The following is a 19,582-nucleotide window of genomic DNA, read 5'->3' as shown; positions in this document are numbered from 1 at the left end:
AGGGCTGGAGAGAGTGTCTCAGATCACACTGGCCAAACTCACTATGTAGGCAAGGATGAAGTTCTTCCTCCACACTACCCAGGGATGAGATTATAAGCAAACACCAGGCCAGACTCTTTATAATCTAAGCTTCTGATGGAATTAGAACTTGGCAAAACAATACTGAGAATGAAGTGTATGTGGAACAGAGGCTGCTGATCTCGTTCTTCAGGCTATGAAACTGACACATTTGGAAACCACAGTACTTAGAACCACAAAGTGGGAATCAAGAGAAAAACAATGATCCCACGAGAGATCTATAGATCTATAGATCATGAGTGGGAGGAATGAGCTGGCCCTTAATTTGGTTTTGCTTGTTTAAATTATGATATCCAACTATGAAACATTATCATAAAGCAATAGTAAAGAGCCTTCAGTAAAGAGCAGGCATTTATCTAATCCCACCCCACCCCCACCCCCGTAGCTCCAATCCTTCCATTCAAAATGTAGGTACTCTGTTCTCACCCTTCTTAACAAAGTATGACAGGAAAAACTTCCATTTTAGTGGACATCTTTATTGTTTAATAGATCATCAATTTCTGCAGACTTACAGCTGGGATTTCATCAGATTGCCATGCTGAGTCAAGAACAGTGAGTGACGAAGCTAACCAGAGGCTACATACGTCAGAGAGAGAGCTCAGCCTTTACAGCTCACTTCCTTTCTCAGGCAGAATATAAATAGACGCCCTCTACAATGCACAATGGTTTTAGTCACTAAGGAATTTAAATGGGATCTTGAAGAACACAGACAAATCCTGATGCAGTAAAGACGAGCTGAGATGCTGTGCAACTGTTTAAGGGTTCCTGGTGCCACATCTCAGCCACTAGCTGAATCTTGCGCTAACACCAAATGGAGATGTGGAAAACACTAGGTTGACTTAGGAGCACAGGAACCAAAGGCAGGAAAGAAAATACTAAACATTGCTGAGAGCATCCACCCCAGGAAGGACTTTACCTGTTTTTGAGAAAGCACAAACAGAGACAGCGTTACTATAAGATCCGCTAAGCTACATCTACCAGCTCTTTATTAGGTTATATGGCAGAAGTTATGTTATATGGCATTCCGGGTCCCAGGTCAACTAAAATGAGTTCCTACCTACCCCTCCCACCGCGCGGCTTTACTTGCGCTACCCTAGTTAATGTGATTGCTAGTGACAGCACTGCCCAAAAGTTAAAGTTCTCTACTCTTTGCCCCACTTCTCAGAATGCAGTCTTCACCCTGCCTTCAAAGAAGCCAAAACACAGAGACCAAGCTTACCTTCCAGGAGCTCTAGACTGGCACCGCCCCCAGTGCTCACATGGCTGACTTTATCCTCTGTGTTCCATTTGGCACAGCAAGTGGCAGTGTCTCCACCACCTGATGAATGAACAGAGGGGAAAATGTTTTGGCACCAAAACTAACTGTGGTTCCCAACCCCAAAATGGAGCTAATGAACTCCTCCCATCAAGAAGACCCCCTATGAGTGACACATCTATGACCTATCAGAATCAAGAGACCCAGAAAATGTTAACCATTCCCCATGTGCCTTTCCCCTGAACATAAAACTCTGCCACGTGTTTAGCACAGGAGCCCTTACCTATGATAGTGATGCAACCCCTAGAAGTGGCTTTCACCACCTCATCCATGAGTGACTTGGTTCCCCTGGCAAAGGCTTCCCATTCAAATACCCCAACAGGACCATTCCAAACAATCTGCTTAGCTCGACCCACAGCCTCGGCATATTTCTTGCTGCTCTCAGTACCACAGTCCAAGCCCTGGAGGGTAGAATTCAAAGGAGGATAAAAGTCAAGAAAATTTGCTAGGAACAACTATCACCTCCACCAAGACCATCATGTAATGCTGATCAAGAGTTTCTTCTAGGACCAGACAGTAAGTAGTGATGCACGCCCTTAATCTCAGCATTTGGGGGGGCAGAGGCAAGCAGATCTCTGTCGAGTCCAAAGCCAACTTGTCTATAAAGTGAGTTCCAGGACAGCCAAGGCTACAGAGAAACCCTGCCTTGAAAAACAAAGTTCCTACCAGAATGAAAATGTACCCTTTAGCTCCCTTTAACTTATATGTATATGGCCTTTGATAAAAACATTCAATTTTATGGAAGATCAAGTAAGGGAAAAACCTCATGTTGCTTAATTAAAGACATTCTTAATGGCACTATAACAGTAAAGACCCACATGTGGTTCTCAACCCAGAGTGATTCTGCCTATCAGAGAGTATGTGCCAATGTCTGAGGACATTTTAGACTGTCACAACTTGGGGTGTGCACAAACAAGTGGCACACTGGAACTGGTGGTACTATACGTGTCACAATATAAAAATAGCCTTGTCACAGCTAGAACTCCTTAAGATTCCAATAGAGACTGAGAAACACTGAACCCGATCAGCTGTGTTCAACCTTGCATGTATGGGATCTCCAGGAAGCCATGCTCAAACGTGTTGGATCCCATTCCTATTGCCTTTTTTTTTTGAGACAGGCTCTTACTATGAACTTTGACTGGCCTGAAATTTGCTATATAGATCAAGCCAGCCTCAAATTCAGACCTGCTGGCCCTTGTCCCCAAGTACAGGGATAGTGTGAGTGCCACCCTGCCTGGTCTATATGATTTATTTTTATTTTCGTGTGTGTGTGTGTATATGGTGTTCTACAGAGGCCAGCAAGGGCATTGGACCTCCTGGAAGTGGAGGTATAAGTAGCTGTGAGTCACCCAATGTGGGTAACTAGGAACCTAACTCTCCCCTAACTGCTAAGCCATCTCTCCAGACCCCAAATTTGCCTTTTAAAAACAATTTCCCAAAATGATACTTGAGGACCACACTTTGAGAAATGATAAGCAACTATCGATCAGCATGATGACTTTATGCAGTTATCAAACTAAAGGTTTAGTGGCACACAGTAATTACTAAACTTAATATCCTAAGTTCAACGTACACCTAGGCTATACAAAAGATGAAGACCATCATGAAAATGAAAGAAGAGAAGGTATTTGGTACCAAACTATATAATATAAATAATATATAATTTATATAAACCTTTCATGTACATATTTTTCATACATTCCTTACAATGAAGCTCAATTTCATTATCTTTTTTGTTTTGTGTTTTTAAGACAGGGTTCATGTCTTATTGCCCTGGCTGTCCTTTAGATAGGTGGCCTCAAACTCAAAAATCTTCCTGCCTCTGCCTCCTGAGTGTTGTGATTAAAGGCGTGCACCACCACTGCCCAGCCACTCTGATTATCTATGTTTTGTGAAAGCTTTTAATTTTTATCTCTTAGGATGGTTGTTATTGTGGGACCGCGCGCATGTCATGTAGAAGTCAGGACAATTTTTGGAACTGTTTCCTTCCAGTGCAGGACCGCCAGGCTTGGGTCGCAAGCACTTTGACCCACTGAGCCGTCTCACCGGCCTGAATGTGTGCTTACAATGGCTTGTAGCTATTAGCACTGGAATCCAGACCAGTTCAAACCATGAAAGTACATAGTACCTGTCTCGAAGAGAAAAGAAAAAAAAAAAGAAAGTACATAGTACTCCCTGTAGCACATAGTGCTAAAACACACACTGAAAAAGAATCAAGTGGGTTTGCCCTCTTATTAATGAAGACAGCAACAATGTGCCAGCACTGCTTTTACCCCAGGGATTTGCCCTCAGGTCGGTCCTCACTGCATCATTTGCAGTGTTGACAGTTCCCATGGAGACGGTTGGAGGGAAGAACTCAGGGGTAGCTCATTTCTTAACATCTATGAGACACACAGATGGATCTCCAATGTCACAAAAAAAATCTGCTAGATGAATGAATGGATGAATGAATGATGCCAAAAATTTCTGATCCCTTCCATAAGCGAACAGCCAGCTGACTCACCATCCAGCCAGCAGGTATACCAGAGGCCACAGTAGCTTGGCCAGTCTTGGCATTCTCATCAAATTTGTCAGCAGTGACAAAGTCAACAGGCAAGGTAATCTTCACACCATTTTTCTCAGCTTTGGACATGAGATCTTTGACAATCTTGGCTCCTTCTTCATCATACAGAGATGTGCCAATCTATACAAGAAAGTCAAGGAGATGAAGATCAGCCCCTATACTAAGAACGGAACTGACTCATAAAACACACAGGATCATAACACACTATAAAGCTATGAGTTTCAACCTTCCTAATGCTGGGACCCTTTTATATTCTTTTCTTGGCTACTTCATAACCGTGATTCTGTTTCTGTCATGAATTGTAGTGTAAATATGTGATGTGCAGATTATCTGATATGCAACCACTGTGAAAGGGTCAATTTTTAACCCACCCAGGGGTCACAACCCTCAGCTATAAATACAGGGACAAAAGCAACTTCACAGATTGAATGGAAATGTCTGTAGGATTCACATCAAGTTTACATAAACTGCTCCTTAGCGAACCATGTCACAGCCACTTGCCATTGGCTCCCTACCTCCATGTTGTTGAGCACCTTAAGGAAGGTAAAGGCCATTCCACCACCAATGATCATCTCATTGACTTTGTCTAGCATATTATTGATCAGCTGGATCTTGTCTGCAACTTTAGCGCTAGAAGAAAAAGCAAGAATCATCAAGGACAGCACAACTGATGAGTGTAGTGCTAATACTCAAAGCCACAGTAGGAAAGCAACAAAAGTACTGCCTAAAGTTTCCATTTCTCCAACCCTCTCTGCGTTGATCCCATGTGTAAAGCCCTGGGTTTATTCTCAGCACCATAAACAGAAAAGCAAAATTCCCCTATCTAAACAACCATGCTCCCATCCAAAATTCACAAGGCCCAGATTGCCAGATTAGTAACTAAGGGTGTGAATGAAAATAGTCTCCATAGACTCCTACTTGCATACTTAGTCCCCAGCTGAACTGTCTGGAAAGGATGAGGAGGTGTGGCCTTGTTGGAAGGAATGTCACTGGGAGTGGGCTTTAAGGTTTCCAAATTCCATACTAGGCCCAGTGTGCCTCCCTGCCTACTGCCTATAGATCAGTGTTCACACTATCCTTAGCTTTAAGTGTTCAGAAATCTTCCAACATATCCCCTGTGGTTGAAGGAAGACTGCTGTATTTCAGGCTTATTCTGAAACCTCAATATCACCAGCAGGGGGCATTCACTCCCATATTCCAGATCTTCATTCAGAACAAACCCAGATAGCTCAAATGTTAACGTGAAGAAGCCAAAGACCAGAGTCTGATGCTTTTAACTCATTAAAAAATGTTCAGCCGGGCAGTGGTGGCGCACGCCTTTAATCCCAGCACTTGGGAGGCAGAGGTAGGTGGATTTCTGAGTTCGAGGCCAGCCTGGTCTACAAAGTGAGTTCCAGGACATCCAGGGCTACACAGAGAAACCATGCCTTGAAAAAACAAAAACAAAAAAAAAACAACAAGGTTCAAAAAAAGAAAATATCCAATAAAAAATAAAGTAGAAAAAAAAAGATATTTTTAAAAAAAAAAGTTTCACAGGGCTGGTGGGATGGCTCAGAGGTTAAGAACACTGGCTGCTCTTCCAGAGGTCATGAGTTCAATCCCCAGCAACCACATGGTAGCTCACAACCATCTATAGGGGACCTGATGCCCTCTTCAGGCAGGCAGATGTATATGCAGCAAAGCGCTCATACATTAAATAAAACTACATTAAAAAAAAAAGGTTCAAAGTTTTCAGGATTTTTTGTTTGTTTGTTTTTCGAAACAGGGTTTCTCTGTATAGTCCTGGCTAACCTGGAACTCACTTTGTAGAACAGGCTGGCCTCGAACTCAGAAATCCAGTCTCTGCCTCCCAAGTGCTGGGACTAAAGGCGTGCGCCACCACACCTGGCAGTTTTCAGGATTTTAAGACAACACAAAGCCCTATACACATCTTGGTTTCTCTAAGGAGACCCTGAAACAGAGCTCATGAAGTCCAGGGAGCAACTATGTTGTGTGAAACTGACAATCCTAGAGTCAATTTTTCATGAGGAAATGCAGAGTATGCATTAGTCATGGAGGGTGGGGGAACAGTCCATTGAAGGGTCATGGTTCTCTAAGCAGAAAGAGGCTGCTGCCTAACAGCTATGCTAAGTAAAATGCAGCTTTCTCGTCCAAGCAGTCCAAGTTCCTTGTTCCTCTACCAGATGATCAGCCCTGCATCCCTGACCTGACCTCTGTAAACTGTCCCTTTATTAAACTGTCCTCAGTTACCCCATGTTATAACCACTACCAGGCCAACACTATTTACAGTATGATCCAAAAGTGTTCTTTCATACCCTCCCAAGATAGCCAGGAAGGGTCGCTCTGGACTCTCCAAAGCCTTGGCAAAGTAGTTCAGCTCCTTCTTCATCAAAAATCCACCAGCCTTCTGTGGCAGATTCACACCCACCATGGAGCTAGGGAAAAAAAGAAAAATGTATTCAAAATCTAGTCAAATTGTACCATGTCCCCACCTAGAAGTCAGTTCCATACCACTAAACTGCTTTCATCACTAAGATACTAAGAGACTGGTTTCATCCCTAAATTGCAATAAAGCCACTTACATCTTACGTAACTTTTCTGACTAATAGTTTATAATCAAGGGCAAAAAAAAGCAATGAACTGACGTGGAAGATACCCAGGAAAAGGGTTGGAAAGATGGCTCAGGAGTTAAGATCATTTGCTGTTCTTGGAGAACCTGGATTCTAAACCCAGTCCCCAAAGTACAGCTCAAAAGCCTCTGTAACTCGAGTCCCAGGGAAACAAACGCCCTCTTCTGGCCTCTGAGGGCACTGCATATACATGGTGCAGAGAAACATGCAGGCAAAACACAATAGGAAGGAAAAACATACTTAGTTAATAGTTTTCAATAGGCCGGAGGTTAATCACAGAATATGATCAGCCAGTTGATGAGAACATGTTTTGATAGTATGTTTCCAAAGGTAAGAAAATTCTACAAAAGGCATCCGAAGTTGGAGAAGCCTGTTCCTGAAGCTATACAAGACAAGCTTTATTTAGTACTCCCAATTTTTTATCTGTATTTCCACTTTGAAACAGGATATTTAACAAGGTTCATATAGCACCAAGTAGAGAGAAGTTAAAAATATCTCTTGGTTCTTATTGTCAACCTAGGACAACCTAGAGCTCCCTCGAAGAGGAACCCTCCAGCCCAAAATGCTTTTGATTTGAGTGTCTAAATCACAACCAATGCAATAGAAGATTGTAATCTCTAAAAACAGCCCAGAATCTGAATGTCTCAGGTGCCTAAGATCAGTGCGCTCTGCCTAGTACTGACAAGGTTCTTTTTGGTACCTATGGGCTCGGTGTGCAGTCCCAAAAGCATCATTGACATAGACATCTCCTAGTTTGGACAGTGAGGCTCGGAAAGCATCAATTTTGGCCGGCTCAGCTTTAACCTGCAGAGAGAAGTTTAAAAAGAAAAATCTAATATAGAAAATGTTGATGACTCCACAAAACTCCAAAAGCATTTCAGACCACCAAGAATCCTCTTGAACATCTTCAAGACCCTGACTTAGTAGGACAGTAAGTTTCACAACTAGCAAGAGGGTCAATCATTTGCTCATTTCTTATCCCCTCTGCCTCTCCCGGAAAACTATACACACATATATATGCACACACTAAATACATAATAAATTTTTCAAAACAAAAATGTTTGAGGGAAAATAAGAAATTGAAAGCTTTTCATGGAAAAGATGCCATAGAAACCAACAATCGTGACAATTCCCATTTTTTGACCTGACAATGGGTACAAGGAAGGCAATGTTAATTCTAAAAATAACAATGTAGACACACTGAATAACATTCCATTGAGGGTGGACAGATGGTCCAGTGGCACTTGCTGCTCCTCCACAACACATACTGGACCTCACAACCAGTGAGCCTGGCAGTCTCACAACAGTGCCTGGCACTTGTGGCCCTCTTTGTGCACCTGTACACACATATACATACACATCATAAAAATAAAGTTGAACTGTCTTATGTTTGTGTCCAGTTTGAACTTTCAGGCATTCTAAGCCATTAGACTCTGAATAGCAACTGACCCAACTAAGTCAGATACAGAGTCAGTTCATTGATTCCTGAATAAACACTCTGCATCGACTTTCCAGTTGCTCCTGCCATTTCTAAGCACTAGAGCTTGAGTCTTGAGTTTCAGTTTAAAAGGGCAGCAAATTTTAGGTCAGCATTTAACTAGTAGTACTGTAGTAGCTAGCAAGCACAGCAAAGGAGGATAGGGCCAAGCTCAGGGCCTGTGCTGCTAAGAAAAGAAACTGCTTGAAAGCAAACACTCCAGATGCCTTAAGAAATGTCAGAGGTCAAAGGAGAACTGATACCGCAGAGTGTCTTGTTCTCACATCATTGAAGAGCCAAAGAGAAAATACTAGGAAGTGCCATTCGTGCCCCTTCTAACCAAAGGGTAAATCCAATACCATGCTCAAAAAGGCGGCTTGAACACTTTTGGTAGTTGAATTCTGCTGTCAGGTCTAGGAGCCAGTCTAGTGGATTGCCTACAACAGCCTTTCTAGGATAATGGCAGGGGAGTAGATTCAAACTGTGCACAATTAACTACATGATCCACAAAGTCTACAACATTTACCATGTGGATCTTTGTAGAGCTTACAGATCTAATGGACTTTCATGAACCCATAAAGCAACAGTGACTTCAGCAAAATGACTGCCTTTCTGAAACCCCCTTTCTTTAGCAAATGATGATGACATACCTACACATGTTAATGAAAACATTATATTTCATTAAAAAATGCCTTTAGCCAGGTGTGCCAGGACATGCCTCTAATCCCAGCACTGCGAAGATGGAAAAGACCAGGAGTTCAAGGTCATCCTAGGCTACATCAAATTTAAGACCAGCCTGAGCCACACAGCACAGGAGCTACGTGAGAACTTATCTCAAACCACACCTACCCAACTCAAAAGAAAAGGAATTCCTTAAAGTAATCTCACTATTGCCATTACCTTCACTCAATACTCATATCAGTTATCCAATCGAGGATGTTTTCAAAGGTATTTCAGACATGAACAGAAAGAGACCATCTGCACTGCTGGTCACATTCCATTCCATGACAGATTATGCTTTGGTAATTCAGAAACATCGTGCTGTGCATTTATACAATTGTTTGTACCCAGGGCATTGTCCACTACCACATCCATAGAGCACCCCCCATCTATGCATTTTTACATGTATGTTACATGTATGTTTGGGCCAGGTGTGGTGGCACACCCCTCTAATTCCAGCAGTTGGGAGGCAGAGGCAGGCGGATCTCTGAGTTCGAGGCCAGCCTGGTCTACACAGTGAGTTCCAGGACAGCCAGGGCTACAGAGAAACCCTGTCTCGAAAAACCAAAAAAAAAAAAAAAAAAGCTTGGGAAAAGTTTCCCCTATTCTTTCATCATGGCCTCATGCAAATTGAGACCCTATGGCCCAATAATATCAAAATCACAGGTCCTACCTTGTTTCCAGAAGCATCTTTTCCCTTCCCTTCTTCCTCTACATGAAAGCGGAGGTTTTCCAGCAGGATGACAGTCCCAGCCGCTGGGTTGGCACAGGCATTCTCGACTTCTGGGCCCACACAATCCTTCAAGAACAGAACATCCCTGGGGGAAGGGGGAACAAGAGATGAAGAGACTGGAGTGGCCTGAAAGCTGAGACCCAGTGGCAGGCAGCCTGCTGACTACCTTACAGCTCGCCAGCACCACAGCCCTGTCTGTACTCACTTGCCCAGCAGAGATTTGAGTTCAGCAGCAACTGGCTCTAAGGAGTACTTGTCAGGCATGGGAACACCATCAGGCCGGCCCAGGTGGCTCATAAGGACAACGGACTTGGCTCCATTGTCCAAGCAGAATTTGATGCTTGGAACAGCAGCCTTGATCCTATAACCAAGAGAAAACAGAAGGCAGAACAATGTTATTCCGAGGAATTAGTGGGAACTATTTGAACTCATGACTTCACAAAATAAATCTCCCTTTCTCCTCCAAGGTTCCTCAGGTCTAACAGTTGCAGAATTCCGATGAGTTCAGAAGACAAACATGATACAAAGCTGCCACCTGGCCTTACATAGTCTCATTATGGACCTGTTCCTCATGCAGAAAACAACTTAGCAAGCCTGAAGCACCTGCCTGGGTTAGCTGGTTCAGGGGCTGGGGACACACCTTAGTTGGTAAAGCACTTCCCTGGCATGCACAAAGCCCTGGGACTATCATCAGCACCACACAAACTGCACATGGTGATGCCCATCTGTGATGCCAGCACTTGGGAGGTAGAGGAGAGAGAGACTCCGAAGTTCAAGGTCATCCTCAGTAAGTAACAGCAAATTTGAGGCCAGCCTCGGACACATGAGGCCATGCCTGCAAACAAATGGCCCCAGGTTTTAAAGTGTCGTCCCCTCAGTGCTCTGACAACAGCTGTTCACTGTTTCTTACATTCTGTATAAGCAAGGTAATACACAATCGACACCTGCTCCCTCGGGCTGAAACGGTAGCTGCTAGGTAGAAGGTACCCGTGTGAGCAGAGTCATTTGGTAGGGACCCAAAGGAAGTGAAATTAACATACAAAAAGATTTCTATGCGAGAGTTTACTATACCATTGGCTAGTAATGGCTGAAATAGTCTACCTCATTGCCCAACAGCAGATGGAGAAAACAAGGTACCATTCAGTAACAAAACATAACATCTATACCCACATAAATCTTTAAAAAATGTTTTAACTTAAAATAAAAAGCTAGGCTTTGTAGAATACACCTGTAAACCAACACTTGGAAGGCCTAAGCAAGAAGGTCCGCAGGTCAAGCCCAGCATAAACTGAAACAATGTCTCAGAATAACGTTCTGAAATAAAGTCTTTCTTATAAATTTTCTCAACAGTGCTATTATATAAAAATTCCGTTTCTGCAGGGGCACTGGAGAGTACACAGTAGTTAAGAAGGATTGTAGCTATTCTAGAGGGCTGTTCAGTTTCCAGCAGCCATCAACTGGCTTACAGCCACCATAACTTCACCTCCAGTGTATCCATCCAATGCCCTCTTCTGGCCTCCACAGGCAACCACTCCCCCCTCCCCCCCCCCCACACACACACAAATAAATCTTTACAAAGAAATTCTACCTGTGCAGTGGTGGCACACACCTTTGAGCCCAGCACTTGGGAGGCAGAGGCAGGAAGATTTCTGAGTGAAGCCAACCTGGTCTACAGAGTGATTTCCAAGACAGCCAGGGCTACACAGAGAAACCCTGTCTCAATAAAAAAACAAAAAACAAAAAAGCAAAGAAACTTTGCTTCTTAAGCTAGTACCCAAATTAGAGGCACAAGCAAACCAAACTCCCCCACCACCACCAACAACAACAAAAATACTTTATCTGGGCTATTTAGAACAAACCCCAAGACTACATGCAATGCTAAAATTTACTGATATTAACAGTTCTCTTAAATAGCTTGTTTCATAAGACAATTAGCATTTAACTTCAATAGTCTTTTAAAAAATAGAAACTCCAAATTCCTTAATTTTTTTTTAAATAAGGACTCTCTTGGGATGTTTTGGCTGTTGGTAGCTGAGGGTCTTTTCCTGGGGGGGGAGGGGGCCAGGGAAGGTCTGGAATTTTCTGCTTCTTTTTATGATGCTATTGACCCCTCACTTTTTTTGGCTCGTTGTATAGCCTAGGATGACCTGAAACTGGCTTTGTAATACCTCAGGCTACTTTCAACTTAAAACTCATGGGCCTCCTAAATCCAGACTCCCAGGCGCTAGGATTAAAGGGATACACCATTATGTCAAGCTATATTTGGGGGGGGCGGGGGGGACGACCAGCAGAGGAGGTTGTTTGTTTTGTTTGTGTGGGTTTTTTGTTTTTTGATTTTTTGCTTTTTTTTTCCTTGGATCTCTCTACAGACCTGGCTATCCTAGAACTCTTTGTGCAGACCAGGTTGTTTTCGGTCTCAAGATGAGACCTCTGCCTCCCAAGTGCTGGGACTAAAGGAATAGGCATACCCTACCACACCCTGCTTAGGACTGTTTTTTAATACAATATTTTTTCATAAATTTAGAATATTAACTCCCACACTGACAGGTTAGTAAATCAAAACCATGGCTTCAACTGCTGTACTCCCAGTGTGGAAAGAAAGAAATTTGTAGTCCAGATACTCAAATATAACCTAAGCCAGGTTTAAGAGGAATCTTACCTTTGGTTGTTTGTTATCTGGTTGTTCTTCATAGGAACGTTGAAGTCCACCCTAGAAAAGAAAAAGGTTTCAGTTTCGTAGCCATGATCAATTTCTTGGTCCCTAAGTATTTTATTGAAGTCGTTAAAAGACAGGGTTGGCAAGATGGCTCAGGGCACGGGCACTTGTTGGCAAGCCTGACCACCTACCTGAGTGTTATCCCCAAGACCCATGGGTGGAAGAAAGCAAGTTATTGTCTCAACTCCACAAGGGCCTGAGCTTAATTCTGTTTAGTGTGATGGTCTCTGTAGCAGTCTGAGTGGGGAACAGGTAATAAGTAACGCCCCTTGATTCTAGTTATCTTGATATTGCTTCTGGCTCCTTGGGATAACATTCCCCAAAGAAAAGAAATTTTAAAAAAACAAAAACAAAAAAACACAGCAAGAGAATTTCCTTCTTTCTAGAGAATGCCTGATTGGAACTTGAATAGGCAAAACAATACTTCAATATTAGATAATAGTGGCTTTCAAAAAAACCTGAGGGGGGGAAAATGAGTGAGATGTGCCTCGGCCCACTGACAATAGATAAGTGGGAGGCATATGATCAAGAAAATACAAGCTAATACAATGAAGATGCTCCTTCTGACCTAACAGATGACTGCCTTTCTTTTTTGTGCTGGTGCTGGGGATTGAACCCAGGGACCTGAGCACGACACCCCCAGTCCTGCTTTACCATTAGGAACCGATTCTGAACCCTTTCCTACGGGGTGGTGATTTTACTAAGTTGTGTCTGCCATGATTTTGAGAGATTTTTCTGCCATGTAGCTTGCCTTCATTCATCTCCTGAATGAATACTAAGATCAAGTATATACCAAGACATCCACCCAAGACATTTTTCATTATTTTTTTCTTAAATCTGTGAAATGATTATAGTATCTGGCTAAGAGTTATAAATGTTAAAAGGTTTAGAAGTGCCACCTAGTATCACACTGGTGTTAGTTATTATATGCCATTGATTCCCCAAACTATAACTGCTATTTGAAAGAACGATAATAAAAGCATTACTTTTGGTACCACTCACTAAGGGGCTGCAATGAGGGGTCAAGACTGCCACTGGTCTTGATTATGAAACTCCATCTTTCCCATTTTCACTGGTCTTTCCCGTCTGCAGTGACCACAAACCCTGCAGGTCACTGGCTTCCTCTCTACCCTGAAGACCAATCTACCGCACAAAGGAGCTTGAGGGACATACTTCTTGATTCCGATTTAAAATTAAAAGGCAGTGTGCCTCTGAACAAAGAAATGCACTCTAAGCCAGGTGTGGTGGCGCACACCTTTAATCTTGGGAGGCAGAGGCAGGTGGATTTCTGAGTTCGAGGCCAGCCTGTTCTACAAAGTGAGCTCCAGGACAGCCAGGGCTATACAGAGAAACCCTGTCTCGAAAAGAAAGATAAGAAAGAAAGAAAGAAAGAAAGAAAGAAAGAAAGAAAGAAAGAAAAAAGAAATGCACTCTAGTTGGTTTCAGGCACTTAAGGCACCCTCTTTAAATATCCTGAGCAGGCCCTTGCCAGCCTTAAAGTGCAGACCACAGCAGATCCAATATCCCATTACCAGGACTGAGTTCCCCCTCTTGCAGCCTCCTAGAGAAGATAATAGACAAAAGGGTTAACTGCACAGGGTGGATAGTGCTGCTTCCTGCACCCAGAACCTTACAAGAAGGAATGAATGCCTTTGGGCTAAAATATCCAACCATCTGTGGCTTCTATCCAAGCTGTGATGACATCAGCTTACCGATGAAAACTGGATTAGTTCTCACTGACCTCTTGATTGCCTTTGACCTTCACTCTCTCCTAGACTTACAACTCGGCCTTTAGCTTCTCTCCTGAAGACTCCAAAGCAGGAACAACGTTCCTTACACAAATCACTTGTTCACTTGGGGGTGGGGAACGTGGTGTATACACACACACATATATACATATATACTGAGCATACATACATCTAAATACGTATATACTGGGAAAAACTGAGTTTCTGTGCAGTCTTTGCAATCTTTTACAACTCCATAATTACTCCAAAATAAAACTTTTTCAAAGCAGAATGGTGGTGGCTACAGCACACCCCGCAGGAGGCAGAGGCAAGAGTTCCAGGCCAACTTGGTGAGTTCCAGGACTTCAAAAACACAAAGCAAAGAAACAAAACAAAAACTTTATATAGAGAACATTAAATTAGAATATCACGTCTTTGTTGAAATCTCGAGATTCCAGGCCCTGTTCTACTAAAACTATGGGAAGGAACCATGCCCACCACTGCCTTGTGGACTGATTGCTAAAGTCTGCTAGTACGATGGTGTCTGCTCTCCGTTTTCCTCTTCCCACCAGAGCTGTTGCTTCGAAAGTCCCAAAAGAAAACCAGTGAGGTTGAGGGAAGAAAACGTACAAGAAAGAGAAGTGCCAGCAAGCAAAGGATGACTAGGGACCTATGGGTGAAAAGGAAATGACATGACAAAAATCAGCAGGAAATGTACTCACAGAGCCTTGTAAAATCAACTAGAGTGAGGCGGAACCTGTTGGTGTTTCTGGCTTATTTTAAAGTTTCTCCAAAAGGAACTGGGGTGACTCAGTGGTAGGGTGCTCAGGCACAAGGTGGCTAGTGTTAGATTCCCCAACACAATGAAAACTAATAAAAGTTACCAACAACAAATCAACTTCCCTTGCCAACTTAAAGCAAGGGACTAGTCAGAAAACAAGAGCACCCTTCTACAGGGCAGAAAGGAGGTGAGTGAACGGGCCCAGGATGCAGGAGGCCCCATTTCTGAAGCACTGCCAGCAACTACCACAAAAGGCACTGAAACAAAAAAGGTATTGAGCTCACCCAGGCATGGCTGCCTAGACTCCTCACAGAAGCCTACAAGGCAACTCCCCATGCAAGATGCATTAATCTGGAAACCAAGCAACTTCACCACTGTGGCCTAAATACCAACCAAGTACAATGTATCCATATTATACAGGACTGCAAACTCGACAGATAAAGTCTATCCCAACCTGTTCCTGAGTCAGGCTCAAGGAGCTAAAGAGACCCAAATCCTAGTCCTGCCTCTGCTACATTCTCTAGACCTCAATAACCTTCACAGCGCCCTTTTCCATCAGCCAAAGGAGGCCAGCCAGTCTTTTCCAGGCTTAAAGGTTAACCTGGGTTAAATGAAGCTTGATTTGGGGCAAAAGAGAACTGTTGCCTCCTGTCTCACCCTCAACCGGAGTTAATTCCTTTAAGATAGTTTCTCTGTAGAAAATAGCATAAAATCCCAAACTGCCATCCCACAAAAGTGACCAGCACAATGGCCCACTGTCTTGTCTTTGAGCAGCTGCATGCATCTGAAAAGGTCAGCCTCAAGCCAGTAGTGCCTGTCTCCCTCACAGGATGAATCTTTTGTCCTTAGAACAGAATGAAAAGTTAGCTAGAACCTGCCCTTTATCTATGATTAGGGTGGCTGGGATTTCTGCTCCATCCTGATTATTCTATCCCATTTGGGGTAACATTAAGTGTTTTGCATGAACATAATACAGTGGGTTGGTTCTGGATATCAGCCCAGGAAGAGAAGGCCACCTACCAATATTGGCTACGATAAAATAAGTGCCTGTACAGAAGCCAGAGAACCTCTGTTCCCTTACATGTGTTAGTATCTAAAGGATGCCCTCACTTGAACTGGCCCAAATCTTCAAAGGGACCAGGATTACTGCCAATCAGTCATCCACTTCCAAAGAAGGTCAAGCAGGCAGAGTAGTCAGTCACTGCGACCATCAATGGCCCTTAAAAATTCCCATCCTTGGGTCCTATAGTTGTTACATGAACAACCAGGCCCATCAGTTATGTATCTAACCATCATCCTTGACTCCTGGCAAAAAAAAAAAAGTATACATTATGAAAGGCAAAAAGGAGAAGACGCATACACCCTAGTAATTCTTTCAGGTAAGGGAGAAGCCAAGTTAAGTCAGTGACCTGGGACCCACATGTGCCACGTGCGTGGGAGCCTTCCTCAGTTCTGACATCCTGCTTCTCTAGCCACCTCTCGAGTGAGGTTACAGGCCTCCAACTCCCGGCGGCCACACCCTGCATGTGTCACAATCCTGATGCAAACCCCAGGGCCAGGAGTCCAACCGCAAGGTAGGGCAGCAGAGGCCTGTTATATAAGCCATACAGAGCTTCATCCAGTGGGCCTCACCCTCCCACCCACAATTCTTTGGGGAGAGGGACCTCCACTCGAGAGGACTTTGAGCAACATCTTTTGGGAAAGAAATCATTTGTACCAGGACCAATGAAACGTGGGCGGTTTCGGATTCGTCACGGATGGTCCAAGAATCTTGGGGGAAGGGAAACTAGCTAAATGACCTTTCAAGGTCCCTCAGCAGGGGCCTAGAGATTTGCAGGATAAGTACTACGTCCATTCTCGCTACAAGAGATGAAACTGCACTTCAGAAATGGGAAAAAGATTGAGTCCTGAGAATCTGAGCCCTTTATCAGTGGGATCAACTCCCTAAAGGACACATTTGGTCGCTTTTTAAGCTAGAAGCAGTTAGGACGCAGAAAAGCAAACTCAGACACAGTCTCCGCCCCAATGAGGTGAGAGGAACAGCCTTAACCTCCAAACCCAGGACCCCCAAGACCCAGCTGAAAAATAAGTGCAACTTAAGGTGATGGGAAAACCGTGCTTGCCACGGCCAGAGAGAATGTGGCCCCGAGGGCTTGAGGGCAGCAGTACGGAATTACCTCATCACGACCCGCTTCCCCTTCACGTCCAGCTTGTCCAAAGTCAGCTTGTTGGAAAGCGACATTTTGGCAACACCGTGAGGTCGAAAGGCCCGGAGATGAGGAAGAGGAGAACAGCGCGGCAGACGTGCGCTTTTGAAGCGTGCAGAATGCCGGGCCTCCGGAGGACCTTCGGGCGCCCGCCCCGCCCCTGAGCCCGCCCCTGAGCCCGCCCCCGGACCCACCCCTTCCCAGCCTCTGAGCCCAGAAAGCGAAGGAGCAAAGCTGCTATTGGCCGCTGCCCCAAAGGCCTACCCGCTTCCATTGCTCAGCGGTGCTGTCCATCTGCACGAGACTAGTGAGACGTGCTACTTCCATTTGTCACGTCCTGCACGACGCGAGCTGCGGGGCGGGGGGGAACTTCCTGACTAGGGGAGGAGTAGAAGGTGGCGCGAAGGGGCCACCAAAGAACGGAGCCGGTTGGCGCCTACCGGTGGATGTGGAATGTGTGCGAGGCCAGAGGCCACTTGTGTAGCGCCAAGTGCCCAGCGGGGCTGCTAAAGCGCATGCTCCAGACTGCCTTGGGAAAAGCGCCTCCCCTACCCGGTAGAATTCCCAGGCGCCTTTTCTAGACCTTTGCAAATGTCATCCCCTTTTGGAATCCTCTGCTTTCTCAGCTCCCAAATGGAAGTCTACATAAGGTCTTACTTAGTAATCGAAACCTCTCAGAAGTTAAAAAAGGACCAGGCCTTCCCCTCCCCCCTTTTATAATAAAAAGTACAATGTAATTGCTGTGGTTACATTATTCATAATGACGAATACATATAGCATGTGTCATGCTAACTAACAATGCTCATAAAATTCCTAAGTACGTTCTGTTATTAAAGATGAAGTAACTGATAGACAAAGATTTAGTGTCTTATCAAGACTGCAAAGCATCTAAGTGATCATTTCAATCCTGGGCCACTGTGATTTCGACTGCTTTGGGAGTGTAGCTCAGTGGTAAAATGCGGGCCAGAGGCCGTGGATCCAATCTCCAGCACTGTTTAAAAACAAAAACAAAACTTTAAATCTCTACTGACACTCATTTGGGCTAAGGACGGTGCTCAGTGGTAAAGTGCTTGCCTGACGGTCTGAGACAGGACAACTAGTTAGGAAATTGAAGGGCACATGAGAAATGGAAGCCCTTGTTCACTCTCCTGGTTTTTTCTTTCCACCTCTCTCACTGGCAGATATCCAGGAGTGACTGGCCAAAGCACCTCTGGAAGTTACTATATTATGTGAAGTAACTCAGAAAGACAATACCATGTGTTTTCTATCCTATGCAGCTTTTTATATAAGCATATACATGGAGAGGAGAGACAGGTCCAGGAAAGGGAAACAGTTTTAAGAGAACAGAGGACGGAAAAAGAACTGGGTAACAGGAGCCACGTGACATGGAAGAGACAAAGGACTGCAGGAATGCTGAGAGCCCCCATGGTTATCCAATAGCAGTAGTGCAGTCTGAAATCGGATACATACAAGCGACTTTACACAGACTGAGAAGGCTGTCCTTACATATTTAAGTACACACACACACACACACACACACACACACACACACACACACACGAAAAAAAAGCCATAAATTTTGAGGTCTGCACCTTTCCCTGCTAACTGATCTCACTGACCCTACATTTTGTCTTTCTGTTTTATTAACAAGCTAACTCTCCACTCTGAATCCTGGTGAGATTCTTTTCCACGGTGGATGGCAAGGTCTCTGGGCGCATGAAAGCATCCTACCTGCCCAGGTTCTGAAGGAGACTCCGTAGTGCCAGCAATACTGAACTGAATGCCCTAATGCCAGCTACAGATCTCTACATATAACTACCTTTTAATTTGTGTTTATCCTTGCGTGTGGGGTTTTTTGCCTGCATGTATGTCTGTGTTTAAGATAAACATTTGTTTTTGCCAATCCTTTCCAACTTTTCTTCCTTTTCAACCTTACTGGGAAACAACTCCTGGAAGTTATTTCCAAATGATTCTCTGGACTTCCTACCATTTAGTAGCATTCCATTCTGGCTCAGTTATCATTGTAATGAGTCAAACTGTCCTTAGATAAGGTAGAACTACAATATTGACTGTCAAAGGGGAAACTATGCAAACATAGAGTGTGACTCCCTAACTTAATGATTCTTCCCAGTTATTAAGCACTTGCTGTTTGCCAGGCACTGGTGAGGGCTGAATATACATGACTCACTACTCTGCATAAGAACTTTATAGCCGGGCATGGTGGCGCACGCCTTTAATCCCAGCACTTGAGAGGCAGAGGCAGGTGGATTTCTGACTTTGAGGCCAGCCTGGTCTACAGAGTGAGTTCCAGGACAGGCAGGGCTATACAGAGAAACCCTGTCTTGAAAACCAAAAAAAAAAAAAAAAAAAAAAAAAAAAGAAAGAAAGAAAGAAAAGAAAAGAAAAGAACTTTATGAAGTAAGTATTATATCTTAAACACAAGAACACTGAAGATTATAAAGATTGGGAAGCTTTTTCCACTACTGGCCTAAAATGACAAAGAAAAGCAGCCAACAATGAGACAACAGAAAAACCTGAAAAATAGAAAAATCTACAATTATACACGTGAGGCAGGGTAAATATGGACCAGATCCCTGGGGTGTTATAACAATGTTAGAGACACAGTTTTTCTCCT

At 43.9% G+C, this 19,582-nt stretch overlaps 1 protein-coding gene across 1 annotated transcript; it reads right to left on the bottom strand.

The window, feature by feature from the left end:
- Nucleotides 1–533: 533 nt before the first annotated feature.
- Pgk1 (phosphoglycerate kinase 1) lies at nt 534–17,133 on the bottom strand. The gene is made up of 11 exons (NM_008828.3): nt 16,918–17,133; nt 12,176–12,226; nt 9,722–9,877; nt 9,457–9,601; nt 7,287–7,390; nt 6,272–6,391; nt 4,472–4,586; nt 3,897–4,076; nt 1,617–1,794; nt 1,298–1,396; nt 534–994 (listed from the first exon to the last, which is right to left on the bottom strand). Exons 1-11 carry the CDS (start codon nt 16,980–16,982, stop codon nt 954–956), a joined length of 1,254 nt encoding a protein of 417 aa, NP_032854.2. The 5' UTR covers nt 16,983–17,133; the 3' UTR covers nt 534–953.
- Between the last annotated feature and the right edge of the window lie 2,449 nt (nt 17,134–19,582).

This window comes from Mus musculus, chromosome X (assembly GCF_000001635.26).
Source record: "Mus musculus strain C57BL/6J chromosome X, GRCm38.p6 C57BL/6J".
Taxonomy (NCBI): domain Eukaryota; kingdom Metazoa; phylum Chordata; class Mammalia; order Rodentia; family Muridae; genus Mus; species Mus musculus.
This window is presented reverse-complemented; position numbering and strand designations above follow the sequence as displayed.

What these genes read in the sequence shown, in the direction of transcription:
- Pgk1 (NM_008828.3), bottom strand. Translation starts at nt 16,982, where the DNA reads ATGTCGCTTTCCAACAAGCTGACTTTGGACAAGCTGGACGTGAAGGGG. An exon ending in TTCCTGGCTATCTTGGGAGG is followed by an intron (nt 4,587 to 6,271) that starts GTATGAAAGAAC and finishes TTTTTCTTCTAG; the next exon opens with CGCTAAAGTTGCAGACAAGA. An exon ending in CAGTCTAGAGCTCCTGGAAG is followed by an intron (nt 995 to 1,297) that starts GTAAGCTTGGTC and finishes TCTCAAAAACAG; the next exon opens with GTAAAGTCCTTCCTGGGGTG.